Raw genomic sequence first — 16564 nt, 5'->3', positions numbered from 1 at the left:
TTTTTTCAAAATTTGCGGTCGTATAAAAATTAAAAATAAAATAATATTAATTTGTTTTTGTTTTAAAAACTATAAAAGATTTATAATTGTACAAAAGATGTTTATCATAGTCTATAGATCAGTCTAAATCCTTGATTTTTACCCTACATACTTGAAAACATATGAAACTGACTAATTAAATGTGTAACATATCTAATATAACTGTCCTCATAATTGCTGAATAGTGAATATCTACCTTATACATCTTATAAAGCTTAGCACTATGAATTATTTGATAAATCATCTCTTCAAGGCCAAAATATTTTACAAGTAAAAACAAATGTAATACAAAAATAAGAATTTGGCCAAAAAACAGTTTTTTTCTTTTTAAACCCATACGTCTTAAAATCATACTGGTAATTGAAATTTAGGCCAAAATTAAACCATATGTAAAACATGTAGTATGGCTAAAATCAATGTCTAATGCATCATAATAGCTCATTAATTCATAGGTGGATCCAGGGGGAGGGGGGGCTTTTGTGGGGAAAAAATGGTGATTATATAGGGAATCACTGAAGCAGGACTGGAGCCTCCCCCCCCCCCCTTTAAGTCAGTCAGCAGGCCCACCTTATGAAAAGTTCTGGATCTGCCACTGGTTATATATCTAAAGGTTAAAAGTATTTGAAAAATAAACTAAAACTTACAATTTAATAATATTTAGTGATGCTTGAAATGAATATTGAAAATGCTATTGTTTAAACAAAATGTTTAACATTGTTGGTCATCTTTTTTAGGAGAATTTAAGGTGGTACCTAACACTTTCACTAAAATCAATTTGGCTCGTTTAATTTTCATAAAATTTTGACAAAGTATTTACTTTGACCCTTTGACAAAAATATAAAAATTTCAAAAAAATTGAACCAACCATTTTATCAGAAAAATTACACTGGTTATATAGCAGTTTGACAAACACTAATTTTGATCAGTGAGAAGCTTAATATTCTCTTAACAACGCAATGTAATTAAAACGTTCAGCTGATTTTACAGAGTTATCTCCCTGTAGTGTTAGGTACCACCTTAATTTAACCTTTTAAAAAAGTGAAAAATTTAGGTAAAATTCACCTACATTTTAGGAAAGGATATATTGTTTTCTATAGACACAACCTTGAAGCTAAAGTTATAAGATTTCATATCTATTACAATCTTTGAATTCATTACAATCTGTGAATTAATCTCAAGAAATACTGTGTAATTTGTTAATTTGGGCAGGTGAAAATTTAATAATTCAGAAGGAAGAAAATGTAGGATTTTTTTTTTCATAATAGCAAATATGAAAATATGTTTGTTTGTAATTACATCTATATCTTGCAAAGGGATTTATTCCATACAGATTTATACTTTACGATTATTTAAAAAAAATATCTATGGATTATTGTAAAAGTTAACAAGCCAATTGGAAGTAAAAGTTACTTTTTCTCAAATAATTTGCTTTATTATAACATGAAAAGTTTAACATTTGACCATGTAGTCTGGATTCCAGATCACCAAAGACTAATAGCTGAACAAATATGATTATCAATAGTTCTATAAAATCATAGAAAACAATATAAGTGTATAATTTATATATAAAACAAAATTATCACAGACATTAAAACAATTATATCACAGACATTAACATAATACTCTTCAATGTACTACAATGTTTTCACAATTATTTCAATATGAAATATTATGCCATTAGAGTTGTCATTTTTTTTATCAGTTAAGTTTGTATTTAAATATTGGTGTCAGATGGTTTTGTACACAAAATACATTCTTACATAAAATAACATACCACAAAACAGTCAGAAGATTTAATTTTTGAAAAATAAGTTTATCTACATTTCATAGCATTTTTAAATGAGCCGTAATACCAACTGAAACAAGTGTCAGAATTTATATATTATGCATGTAGTTTCTGCTTTATATATCTGATTGTATATACTTGACCAAAACAATACACCTGAGCACTTTATAGAAAAAGGGTAACAGATCTTTAAAAGTAATTAATAACAAAAATCATAGAGAGAGTACAAAAGACCACATCTACCACCTATAACTAACGCCTCTGAAAATAATCAACATACAAACATCTATAAAACAATAACTAAGGTTACACATATATCCTTTCTAAAGGTATTTAAAAAGAAACGCTCATTCATCTCCTGTACATTATGAACACAAAGTGAGAAAGATAAATGCCATTTTCTAGTGAACTAATTTTTGTTGTGACACAAAAAGATATGTCTCCCTGATTCTTCTGAGGCAAGTCTATCATGATTCATTCCATTCCAATGCAAACTGCATGAGATTTGCTATTGGGAATCAGTTAGGTTTTTCTCAAACCATTGTGAATAAAATAAGAAGTGCAGAACTAAAATGAAGTCATTTTCTAGTTTAATTCAATTGCTTATAATTTGTCAAATGTGAGACATTTTGTATGAAAACTTTTGTGATTGATTGATTGTTAGTATTTTAATGCCACTTTTAAGGGCCACTTTTGGGCTATTTCGTTGCAGTTAGTTTTTTTACTGGTGAAGGAAGCCAGAGTGCAGTGAGAAAATCATGACCTTCCATAGGAAAAGTGACAATCCTAGTCAAATCAGATTTGAGTCAAGTGCACTTGCACGAGCGGAATTCAAACTCACAACCTCACTGTAGACTGACTAGTGATTGCAGTAGTAAAACAACTTCAACCACTTGGCCCCTGAAGATCTTCACAAATGAACAGGAGACAAACCATTTTTCTGCTCACATACAATGTGGGGACATATAACAAAATGGTTTAGAAAATATACATCTCTTCTAAAGACAACATTAGAATTTAGCTATGAATGATAAACTCTGATGACTTCTGTAATGTCTTTTCTACAGATAGGACAGGCATCTTTTCTGTTTAGTAACATCTTTGTACACTCATAACAAGCTACTAAATGATGACATGGACATATTACACTGTTCCTTGATTTATCCATACATATAGCACATTCTTCTGTAAACATAAATTAGTAACATTAAGTTGATCCTTATCGTATGGTTAACTTAGCTATTCTCATGTTGAAGACTTACTCTAACTGGTATTTACAGCCAATAGACACATTCCAATATACAATAGTTCCAAGCTTTACTTATATTCTGCAGAACTTTTAAACATTTGAATTAAACAGTTAGTTGGAACTTTTTTATGAACCACATTAAAATAACAAAAATTATAAGTATACAGACGACCAAATAGTAAGGTTATTCTGTTGTAAAATCTGATTCTGAATTCCCAAGAAGAAGGGATAATCAAAGTGCTTGTAAGTACTGAAAGGTAAAGATTGCATTAATTCATACAAGTGGGAAGTAAAATTAAATATTGCTTGTCAATAAAGCTGATTTGAATTACAATATTCTGGATAAAGGGAGATAACTCCAATTTTAAAAAGATGACTTTAACAAGGACATCATTTATATTTTTAAAACAGATATCAGATTCCTACATCTTGCAAAAGTTATGTATTTTTCTTGACAGGTGCAACATAATTTTGTCACTTGAATATCAGAGCATATATTGCATTGATAAATTTCTGGAAAATGTTCATGATTAGGATGTACATTAATGTTATAATCAATGCACTTTATTTTGTGTATCGTAAAGGTAGTGATAAGCATTGTAAGATGTAGATATCAAGTCAGTAATATAGGGTTTTGTTTACATTTTATGCAATCTTTACCCAAAAACATGTCTAAACATTTTTTTTTTGTTATATACAAAATTATGAAAATAGATTTTTGACTGTAAAATACTTATTGGTAATAATTAATTTACCTTTTTTAGTTTCTTTGACAGTGACAACACTGCCCCCATGACCTCCTGGCTCTAGGGTCAAACTTGGAATGGTTTTCTCATATAGACACCCCATACCAGATGAGTTCAATATTCTTTCTAAACAAGCTGAAATAGGAATAATTCTTCACTCATTTTCATTGCTTTTATTTAACTATTTTCCACTCAAACTGTTTGATGCTACTGTATAGCATATTGTTTTAAGGCTGTATATTTTTACAGTATTTAACGAACTCAAGTTACATTGTATACAAACTTTAATTTTCTATATTTATCTTATCTATTTATAACTCTGTATTGCTACTTTCACTTTTCATTGTTTCTCTCACCATGACGACGTCAAATTTAATGCACCACTTTGTGTACTTCAGGGGCTCAATTTCTGTATAAAAATTGTCCTGATGAAGCCTGCCTTGCAGGCGAAACATGTAGACATAGATAATAAAACTGCAGATCTTTTGAAGTGTTGTTGTCAATTTTAATTATTATTTAAGGATTGCATTCATTTGCATGATTTGACAACCCGGCATACCAAGGTATCCACTTCAGGGACTCTACCAAAACGATTTCACAGGCGTTGGTTCACCTCGCGGAATTTAATTTATTATTTAATCGTGAACCCCTGCATCCGAAAGGAACCGCCAAGCTAACAGCGCCGATCTACAGGCCACCAGCATATACATGGACCAAGGAATATCCCATACTTACAACGAAAAAACAACTGAATTAAGATGACCAAGATGTCCGATACCACCTATACATCTATAAATGATAGCAGATATAAATGATTGCAGAAGAAACGTACCACGGGCGCCGATCTTAAATGAACTAGGAATTCACAACTATGCCATTATACAGACCAACTACTGCAGACGATCCAAAAATTATATAGTCACCAAATAATTAACAAAGGAACAGTTTTTGACAATTTTATTATCCACAGCGGCGATCATAATCTTCCTATTGTTGCCGACGCGCCGGGAAGTAGTAATCTCCAACTATGGCCAGGTTGGAAGAGAAGCCTTGCGAAGTGGTAGGAACCATGGGAAGTTCGTCCTATTAGATGCCAAGCCTTTAGAACAATTTTATGTATCATATAATAGTAAAACGAACTCAAGTTACATTGTATACAAACTTTAATTTTCTATATTTATCTTATCTATTTATAACTCTGTATTGCTACTTTCACTTTTCATTGTTTCTCTCACCATGACGACGTCAAATTTAATGCACCACTTTGTGTACTTCAGGGGCTCAATTTCTGTATAAAAATTGTCCTGATGAAGCCTGCCTTGCAGGCGAAACATGTAGACATAGATAATAAAACTGCAGATCTTTTGAAGTGTTGTTGTCAATTTTAATTATTATTTAAGGATTGCATTCATTTGCATGATTTGACAACCCGGCATACCAAGGTATCCACTTCAGGGACTCTACCAAAACGATTTCACAGGCGTTGGTTCACCTCGCGGAATTTAATTTATTATTTAATCGTGAACCCCTGCATCCGAAAGGAACCGCCAAGCTAACAGCGCCGATCTACAGGCCACCAGCATATACATGGACCAAGGAATATCCCATACTTACAACGAAAAAACAACTGAATTAAGATGACCAAGATGTCCGATACCACCTATACATCTATAAATGATAGCAGATATAAATGATTGCAGAAGAAACGTACCACGGGCGCCGATCTTAAATGAACTAGGAATTCACAACTATGCCATTATACAGACCAACTACTGCAGACGATCCAAAAATTATATAGTCACCAAATAATTAACAAAGGAACAGTTTTTGACAATTTTATTATCCACAGCGGCGATCATAATCTTCCTATTGTTGCCGACGCGCCGGGAAGTAGTAATCTCCAACTATGGCCAGGTTGGAAGAGAAGCCTTGCGAAGTGGTAGGAACCATGGGAAGTTCGTCCTATTAGATGCCAAGCCTTTAGAACAATTTTATGTATCATATAATAGTAAAACGAACTCAAGTTACATTGTATACAAACTTTAATTTTCTATATTTATCTTATCTATTTATAACTCTGTATTGCTACTTTCACTTTTCATTGTTTCTCTCACCATGACGACGTCAAATTTAATGCACCACTTTGTGTACTTCAGGGGCTCAATTTCTGTATAAAAATTGTCCTGATGAAGCCTGCCTTGCAGGCGAAACATGTAGACATAGATAATAAAACTGCAGATCTTTTGAAGTGTTGTTGTCAATTTTAATTATTATTTAAGGATTGCATTCATTTGCATGATTTGACAACCCGGCATACCAAGGTATCCACTTCAGGGACTCTACCAAAACGATTTCACAGGCGTTGGTTCACCTCGCGGAATTTAATTTATTATTTAATCGTGAACCCCTGCATCCGAAAGGAACCGCCAAGCTAACAGCGCCGATCTACAGGCCACCAGCATATACATGGACCAAGGAATATCCCATACTTACAACGAAAAAACAACTGAATTAAGATGACCAAGATGTCCGATACCACCTATACATCTATAAATGATAGCAGATATAAATGATTGCAGAAGAAACGTACCACGGGCGCCGATCTTAAATGAACTAGGAATTCACAACTATGCCATTATACAGACCAACTACTGCAGACGATCCAAAAATTATATAGTCACCAAATAATTAACAAAGGAACAGTTTTTGACAATTTTATTATCCACAGCGGCGATCATAATCTTCCTATTGTTGCCGACGCGCCGGGAAGTAGTAATCTCCAACTATGGCCAGGTTGGAAGAGAAGCCTTGCGAAGTGGTAGGAACCATGGGAAGTTCGTCCTATTAGATGCCAAGCCTTTAGAACAATTTTATGTATCATATAATAGTAAAACGAACTCAAGTTACATTGTATACAAACTTTAATTTTCTATATTTATCTTATCTATTTATAACTCTGTATTGCTACTTTCACTTTTCATTGTTTCTCTCACCATGACGACGTCAAATTTAATGCACCACTTTGTGTACTTCAGGGGCTCAATTTCTGTATAAAAATTGTCCTGATGAAGCCTGCCTTGCAGGCGAAACATGTAGACATAGATAATAAAACTGCAGATCTTTTGAAGTGTTGTTGTCAATTTTAATTATTATTTAAGGATTGCATTCATTTGCATGATTTGACAACCCGGCATACCAAGGTATCCACTTCAGGGACTCTACCAAAACGATTTCACAGGCGTTGGTTCACCTCGCGGAATTTAATTTTACAGTATTGGTTTTAAAAATAATGCCCATATTTTAAGGTGTGTATACATTTTTGTAAGTTCCAAATTTTGAAACATATCTAATGTTTTTATTAGTTATTGATCTGTAGATCAAAATAAAGACATTTATACAAATAAAAGCAAACTCAGAAATATTTCATGTCGGTAATATACGCCTCACTTTTGCTGGTGGTAAAATATTTGGAATAAAGGGCCAACCAATGGTAAAATCATAATAAATTCAACCTATATGAACTGTTTCTATTATAATCAGTCAAAGATGGTTATTCTTTTGTATGGTACTTTTCTAGGTCAAGAAAAATATTTGCTGTTCCTGTCTTGAAAAAAAATATTAAAATTTAATTATTTGGTATGTTTCTGTAGATAAAAAGAAAGAATCGAGTTACATCAAGTAATCCCATTTCAAAATGACATTTTCCATCACTTCCATCAGTTATTTGCATACACAGACTACAAATAAATATTTTAGACTTTTGTATAATATTGAATCCATTTGTATGATTACTAAACAAATTCAATAATTCTAATTTTTCATCTTTAAAAATTGACTTTCAAAAAATTAGTATCATGGTTTATGTTTCCATGTTTAAATGACAAGTTTGTAAACATCTTTTTTGTACTATTGCAATTTCACAATCTTTTGTATTTATTCTACAATAAGAACCTGTTTTCAATGACCTCATTTACACAGCTTTACTTTATTTCAAATCTGAGGGTTATTGATATTGGGACAACTATACCTAAAATCTGTGTACCTTTAGCATTATAGACCTATTAATAGTACATTAAAAAAGAAATTTACAACTGTTTAAGAATGTACATTAAAATTGGCAGAATTCCTATGGTGATTTGGTCTATATGCTTAAATAAGCAAAAACAAACCTCCCTTGAAGTTGATCGGCCATGCAGTACAGGTAACAAGTTTTCAAATTACTTCGTCATTTTTGTTTTTAAACTATCAAGTTCACCTTATTTAAAAAGAGATGATATACCTTTCTTTCTTTCTTCTCTCTGCTGATCTGATAAAATCAAAGGTTGTGCACCAGATCTAAAGAATAGTACTTTCCCCATCTTTTCCAACATTTCTCTTACTATAAAAAAAAATATAAATTGGTGAAACAGCAAAAAAAATATTTGAAAAATACCTTTACATTTTTGTGAATTTTATGCCTGAATCACTAGTACAAAAAATTTACTGCAATTTATCAATTTCTATTTGATATGCATGGCTTTAATATATAATCTATCCCCTCTATCCATGACCATAGATTTTCATGAAAAAAATGAATCCAAATGAATAATCTAGGAGACAAATCTAGTACAGAAAATTATCCATAAAAAGGAATTTCGTTATGAGGACTGAGTTGGAGCGCACTTAACATCATGACTAGAAAATCAACAAATAAAGTGTTACTTTACTACCTTTGGTTACATTTCTTTGAGAGGTATGTTGACAAGGAGTAAGTTCTACTTCTGGTATAGTAAATACTGGATACAGGAACCTTAATCCAATACATCTCTGTAAACATACAAAAACATCACTTTAGAAGAAGGATATAAAGAGCAGATACAACATTACTTAGCAGCATATGCATCATACAATCCTTACATTTTTTAGGACAATTTTATTTTATTAACTTGTGAGGATCCATAATTTTGAAAAAGGGATATGGGTCCTCAGAAAGACAATGTTAGGAGTGGAATTTGTATAAATTTTTGTAGCTCCATTTAGGCCCCCAGTCCCACCTTAAATCAGCCTCAGCCTCTGCTTCTAGATTCTATTTTTATTGAATGTTAGAAATCTATATAAGATTGTAGAAAGAATTGTCAAGTTGCTTGTATTCAATGTCCTAGAAATCTATATAAGATTGTAGAAAGAATTGTCAAGTTGCTTGCATTGAATGTCCTAGAAATCCAGCCGGCTTACAAATTTTTCATCTTCAGTCATATTTATTATCATTTTCATATTTTCCCCCAAATCACATGATCTTCTCAAATCATAATTTTCAATGATCCCTTCATGGATATCTGTCTTCTCACTACATTCAACTATTTATAAAATATGATGACAGAGGTGACATGTTTTTGAACAGTCAACTATTTTTATCTAAAGCAGTTCACTCCATTGCTAGACATTTAGGAAATAGGATAAGACAATGTACAAAATTCTACAACTATAACAGAAAAGTATTGTCTGAATTTTTCAACAATCATTTTAATTAATTTAACCCTTTCAAGGCGAACAATGCGTTGAGGCATCCCCGTAGCCAGGCCGAACAATGTGTTGAGGCATCCCCGTAGCCAGGCCGAACAATGCTTTCAGGCATAGACAATCACGTGATAATCATATTTTTTTTGTCTTTTAACTCATTTCCCCCCGTAAAGCTACGTTTAACCAATACATATAGAGGTTTTCAGGAAGCTCGTATATCACAGTTGAAGAATACCAATTCTGACTGAATTTGATACCTTATATATACTTCAATACAATGAAAGATCGGTAGCGTCAACAAACAAAATAAGCCGCCGCCATTTTGTACAAGACATGTGATGCGAACATGTGATCTTTTTCGTCGAAAAAAGGTTATTTGGATTGAAAGTTGAATTTAATTTCATGAATATTTTGATTAACATTATGATACAAATTACGAAAAACGATTTTAAAAATTGCACGGAGAATAAAATCAAGTAATAATCCGACTTCCGTCGGCGCGGTAATTGAATTTTTCCCACGAGTGCAAAAGGTCGCACTCCTTTTATGGAAGTTCTAAACAAAACAATCCAATCACATTCCTCTCTCACTTGCCGATGTCAAGGACGCAAAATTATAGTAAATATTAGTAAAATGTCGTTTCATGGTCTGTATCGTGTCTGTAACATTCTGAGACAAAAATGTCCGATAGTTCTGAGAACGAGTTTGAGGGATTTTCGGTGGGAGAAGTAGATCTTCTTGGTCAACGGTATGAAATGCATTGACCTCAAAATGACATCGGTGATGATTTCATGATCACTCCTGAAGTGATGTTGAAAGAGAAGGGGTCAGCGAACTTTCAGACGAAAAAAATTACAGCTGGCAGATGTAAATATGTCCCCCAACAATGACTGATGGCACCAAGAATTTTATATTTTGAAATTTGAAAGAGGTCTCCCCCATTCATCCCAGAAGTAACTGGTCCACAAAACATATGAGACCCAAAGAAGGATATTTTTTCCAGATGTTTCTATCTCACAACCAAATAATTGATAGTTATAATTAGATAAGATAAGACATTTTTATTCCAAAGATAGGATATTTTGATTACAGAGATAAGATATTTTTATTCTAATTAAAGGGCCCATGAAGAGCTAAGTAATATTGCAATGATTTGATAATTAACATGAAACCGGTAATGTTTTTATAAATCATATATAAATGTGAATATAATCATCTCAAATCTAAGATGTTAAACCGCAGCCAGATCAGAGCCACACACATATATTAAAGTAAAAAATATTTTTATATTAACAGGCAATTATTCTCATATTCAATATATATGTACATTGACGGAAAATAAAATATAATTGTATGAGCTTTAGAATTTAGGACAAAAATGTTATATTTTCTGACAATGTACATAGATTGTTTTTATCCTGAAATTTATTAATCCCAACACTTGAAGGTTTTATCGTGTTTAAAGTTATTAAAAATATAAGTCATGGTCTCTTAATTTTTCAAAGAAATGGACGTAATTATGCAGATAATAAGGTATCTTCACTTCACTGATACGCACCAGCGAGGTGAGCAAAGATGGGAGGCTAATAATGATGTATCTTACAAACTCAGAAATAAAAGACCCCCTTAACAGACAAAAATGAGGGACCAACATGTCCCCAAACGATAGGTGACCATTCATGATACCTTACAAAGTGAGGGATGCATTCAAGCAATTCATGCCTCCTAAAACAAAGAAATGGGCCATCAAACTTTGGGTTTTGGTAGCGTCAGACACAGTGTATGTCATATTGTGAAATCTACCACGTCAAGACAGATCAAACACATGTAGGTTAACTCTGTTTGCCAGTAGACTTTGGGAATCAAGATAAGGTGTCACATATGCTGGGCTAGGGTAAATATTAAAGGTACACAGGAAAAAAGGTTTCAAAATATGGTTGTGTTGAATGTAGAAAACCCCTTTGCCTACCCCATTGCTTCAATGTCTCCCACTCAGTCAAAAATTAAACTTTAACAGTTATTTTGTTACAATTTTTAAGTTGAAAGGATATTATATACATAATTTGTTGAAAAGGTTTTCACAGATAAGTTGTTGAAAGGATATTCATAATTTATATTTGTTGTTACAGTTGACATTTTCATTTAATAATTTTTGTCATTTTTTTTTAATAAGGAACATTAAATTATCTTCATCATTGAACAATACAAAACCAAAGACAGTGAAAATTCTAGCATCCCATGGAGTCAGGACACTTATAATAAATAATTTTAAAAATAAATCATAGACTTTTTCAAAGTAATTTTATTTTTAAAAGTTCATGATTGTCTTTCAACATTTAATTATGTCTCACTTAATTTATCAACACATTATTAAAGTGAGTGTTAAATGTACATGGATTAGTGTGTCAGGTCATCTTACATTTAATTAATATTTCCATGCAGTCAGTGGTTTGATACACAAAAAAAAACAGAAAAAAATATTGGCACATTAAAAAAAAAGCACATATTAATCTCAAAAGTTTTGATTTTACCAGATTAAAATATCATTAGATATCTCCATTAAAATATCAAAAATTCCACAAAAGATCCCAATAGTCAATTTATATCTATATTCATACAAAAATTCAAAGAAAACATCGGACTAAGAAAGACAACTCCAACTTATCCAGGGACACAACTTCCTATCTGGTGATTGCATTGTACAGGTAAAAAATGGCCGCCGCGGAATTTGACAAACCATTTTCATTCGTATTTATTCTGACTAATAAGCTAGAATTTTGACTCTGGAGTTATTTTTTTCTATAAAACTTCGATAAAGGAACACTCGAAATTGTTAATTACCGTTTGTATTGTTAATTTAGAAGATGGGAGGCAAAAATGTAAACCGGTCACAAAAAAAAATAGATTTTGCAAATCAAACGTCATTTTCTTTCCACAAAAGGTTAAACAAAATCAAAAGTAGGTATTGTCATGTAAATTTATTTATATTGCAACACTCCTTTGATACTTAAGTGTAACAATATCGAGTTTGAAACCGATTTGATGAGAAACAACAAAGATACACACGTTTTTTCTAAAACGTCATTTTTTCCCCATTCACACGTCAAATTAATTCAGGCCAGGCAAACTGCGCGCGGAAATTTGATCAGGTCACACAACGTCGCGGAAAAAAACAATTCAGTAAGGAAAGTGTTAATTGAGATGCCAGGTTGGAATCAAAAGCTGATGTGATTTTTAGACATTTTTTGATTTTTTCATAGCCTTTGGAAGAAAAATGCAATATCTTTAATTCATTTTTTTTAAGAAACTGTCAAATTGGAAAATCCATCACATCAAATTTATCCTGGATCATAATTATTCATCAATAATCAAAAGAAATAAAATAAATCCAATATGTCTTTTTTTCTCAAAAGTATATTTTTATACAGTAAAATCAAAACAAAGATTAGAAGGTCAACAAATACTTTGTTCAATATACTTCAATACCTCTTTGCCTTGAACTTTACAGAAAACATCATCAACTTTAAGTCTTAGTGAATTTGTACATATTATTGCCTCTGGTTTGCAGGAGTAAGTTATTCCTGAAAAAATAAATGATATATGTCAAATAGATATAGTTCATTAATCATTTAATTCTCAATTCCATTTTACGGAGGAAATATTGAAAAAAAGTTGAAGACATCACAGTCACATGACCAAATTATATCTATGAGCTTATCGACAAAAACATTCAGCCAATCAGAAGGTATGTTGCATCCAAAATTTAATCATAATACTATGAACTAAAAGACTTATCTTATAAATCTGTTTCTTTTGTGTCTTCTATTTTAGACATATACTAAAATAAGATGCTATTTCTGTTTAACATCTGATGTCTAATTCTAATTGTATTATTTGTTTGGTGTTGATGTGTCTAAGGATGTATGTGTTGATTTATTCACAACTTGTCAAATTGTATAATATCTCTTAGATTTAAATTCTTTATGAAACATGCTTTGATTTAACATTGATATTTACTGTACATCTCCTTTAATCATTTTATAAAAAATAGAAAGAAAATAACCATTAATAGTAACATACTTTCCATTAATTCATTTTTAATGCTTAAATCTTCAATGACACATTCAAATATATAATCTGCATCATTTACTGTTTCTTCTAGTCTACTCATACACAACACTGGTCCCTTAAAAAAAGATCACAAAGCATAAATTGTTGCAAATTCATTCATTCATCACTGTTATTAGATCTTTGAGTGTTGTTTTTATCAATACATGTATTAATATTGATTTTGTTCACAATTATTTAAAACCAATCATACGATACAGTTATAAGAACTTTGAATATAATTCTAATCAGTTTAAATATTGATTTTGTTAAGATTCATTATTTGGTTATAAGGTTCTGTCAATTCAAAGGAGTAGGTCCGGTAAGGACCAATTTTGGCCTCAAATTTCAGGTTCATCTGACGAAAGATTTTGACCACTTTTTAAACACTTAAGTGTCTATTTTACTTGAATTAAATAGTTTATGTGAAAGATTTTAACAGATTTAGTCATTAAAAACGATCCGATTCAAGCTCAAATATGAAAAATCTACCTAATACGCCGAAAAATGTCACTTTTCAGATGGTTTTTGGTAAAAATGAAAGTGGCCGCATCCGTGTTCATCCTCAACCTTTATATATGTTATGTATTATCATAAAATACAACTTACATTTCAATATTAAGGATGAACACGAATGCGGCCACTTTCGTTTTACACGAAAACCGTCTAAAATTTAACTAAAATGCTAGAATTATGAGGATTTCAGTAATTTAGCATGACTTAATGGTGCTAGTACCGGATATATGTGCATTGTATTGTCAAAAACAGCCCATATTTATGTAGCAGAAGCATTCTACTGTCCAATAAATAACTAAAGGTTTACATTTTAACAATTTTGTAAAACTGCTATATTTTGGGGCCAAAAAGGGGTCTTACTGAACCTACTCCTTTGTTGAATCATGAAGTAAATAAATCTCATCAAGCTATTTGTGCTATGATAAATTAAAGAAGTAGTGCTTAATCTCTTTATCAATTCAGATTCATTAAATATATTAATCTCTTATAGATCTGTAGATAAAATCAATTGGATTGTTTGTAGATTATGAACTAAGTTCTTATCAAAGCAACACAAAATGAAATCAAAAGAAGCACCATCAAATGAAGATCCAAATCCCATTATTTCTACATCCTATTTCAATTCAATTTCTTACAATATAATTATTGGTTAGAAGAAGTCCCTCATTCCGTAGTTCTTTTTTGTCATTCTCCATTCTACCATAGACACTGTTCAGGGATCCAATGTTCACATCATGTATCTTTACTCTGTGTCCATAGTAAGCCATTTCACCTGGAATCATATAATATTTAGATCACATTTTATTCTGCAAAATTCAATTCATTGACCAATTTTTCTGGAAGCAAAATTATATTTAAAAAACTCTGATTGTAGAAACCACATGGCTCAACTAAATAAGATTTAATAAATGTATTGGGATTACTCTTTCAAGGATTTGGTAGCATTTGTTTTTGCTATCTCGGTTCAAGTGTAATCTAAATAATATAGTTTGAATCTATTGAAGAGTATACGTTTGAAAATAAGAACTCCAAAGATTTTTGTATGACCACGAAAAATTACCTATCCTTATTTTCATAAAGGATCAGACAAAAGTTGTTGCAATTTATCATTTAAATTTTCATGTGATTTTGTAAATTTTCCATGGACTGTGTCAAATTTTTTTTTGTAGACTTATTAGCTCTCTATAGCATAACATTGTAGCTACATTTTCTTCATTTCCTCAGTCCATATTGTAAAGTTGAATATGTTAATGACTCATTTCAAAGCTGACATTTTCATATATATATATTGTTAAATTTTAAGGTCACATTGGAGATTTGATTTTTCTAAAATTTGGCAAACCCTGAAGGGTCATGTGTCTGCAATGTCAAAAAAAATAATCTTATTTTTAATCAATGAAATTACATGTATCTGGAAATTCGGTTCTTTAAAAGCATTTAATAACTCTACAGTTTTTATCATATACAACCGCAAAAAAAAATTGGGATTGTATAATGGTATGATGTTGTCTGCACCATCTGCGTCGTCTATAGACATATTGGTTTCCGGACAATAACTTTAGTTTACGTTAATAGATCTCTTTGAAATTTTATAAGAAGGTTCATTAACCACAAAAGGAAGGTTGGGTCGATTTTGGGGATGATGGTCCCAACCAAATGGAATTAAGGGCCCAAAACCAGCATTTTTCTATTTTTTGCATAAAAAGTTGATGTCACAATAGAAAATGTTTGACACCACAAAAGAAAAGTAATTGTTGCATGAATATTTTGTCAATAGTTTAAGTCTCCAGATTCTTAATTTCCATAAGGGATATGTATTAAATATAGTCATTATCATATACATGTACCATTTAAGCTCCAGACCATTTTTAAACAATACACCTATTTGGAAATCTGCGCCAGTTGAACTATTGATGTCAATGCAAACAACAAGTCCATCGGAGCGTAAGTTAATTCCTATTTTATTTTCTAATCAATATTTTAAGGGAATTTTTGAGATGTCCAGTAATGGCAGACAAATAGCGATAAGTTCTTATTCTTTAAGTTTCTAGCGATCCTTCAATTATTGAAGATTATTCGCTGTATAACCATTGATAACAGACCTGTGAATTTATTACACGCACTGTCATAAAGCATAAAATAAATTACAAAGATTGAGATGTAAGTATACCAGACTTTTAATAAATCTTCATTTTCATAATAATACATTATGCTGACAGTTTATTTTGTTATCCCAGTAAAGAGCAAGTTATGGTGTTAAAATATTATTGAAAATTAATAATAATATACCTGCAATCTTTATGCCAAGTAATCCGGCACCTATTATTGCGATTTTCATTATTTTTGTATTGATATGTGACCTACAGAGTGCCAGAATTGTTTACTACATATTTGTGTATTGTTTGTTTACTTCTGTGTCCACCATTTTTAATTTATTACCTCCCTTGATAGGGAGAACTACTTGAGAAGTATTTTTCTTTTATTAACATTTTTTCCAAATTGAAATCAGTATAATTAATTGAATATTTACTTAAATCATAATTTTTCAAATTATTTATATATTATAAAACTATTGAATTAAGTTTGGATTATGCATATTTACGAGCTCTCTTTACTCTGAAA

The 16564-nt window shown here is 31.2% G+C and overlaps 1 protein-coding gene across 1 annotated transcript; it reads right to left on the bottom strand.

The window, feature by feature from the left end:
* Positions 1–1586: 1586 nt before the first annotated feature.
* On the bottom strand, positions 1587–16385 carry LOC139517112 (3-hydroxybutyryl-CoA dehydrogenase-like). Its single transcript, XM_071307796.1, has 8 exons — positions 16232–16385; positions 14578–14714; positions 13400–13505; positions 12806–12900; positions 8530–8626; positions 8100–8198; positions 3830–3955; positions 1587–3010 (listed from the first exon to the last, which is right to left on the bottom strand). Exons 1-8 carry the CDS (start codon positions 16278–16280, stop codon positions 2847–2849), a joined length of 873 nt encoding a protein of 290 aa, XP_071163897.1. The 5' UTR covers positions 16281–16385; the 3' UTR covers positions 1587–2846.
* Positions 16386–16564: the final 179 nt, after the last annotated feature.

The sequence above is a fragment of the Mytilus edulis genome, chromosome 3 (genome assembly GCF_963676685.1).
Source record: "Mytilus edulis chromosome 3, xbMytEdul2.2, whole genome shotgun sequence".
Classification (NCBI taxonomy): domain Eukaryota; kingdom Metazoa; phylum Mollusca; class Bivalvia; order Mytilida; family Mytilidae; genus Mytilus; species Mytilus edulis.
This window is presented reverse-complemented; position numbering and strand designations above follow the sequence as displayed.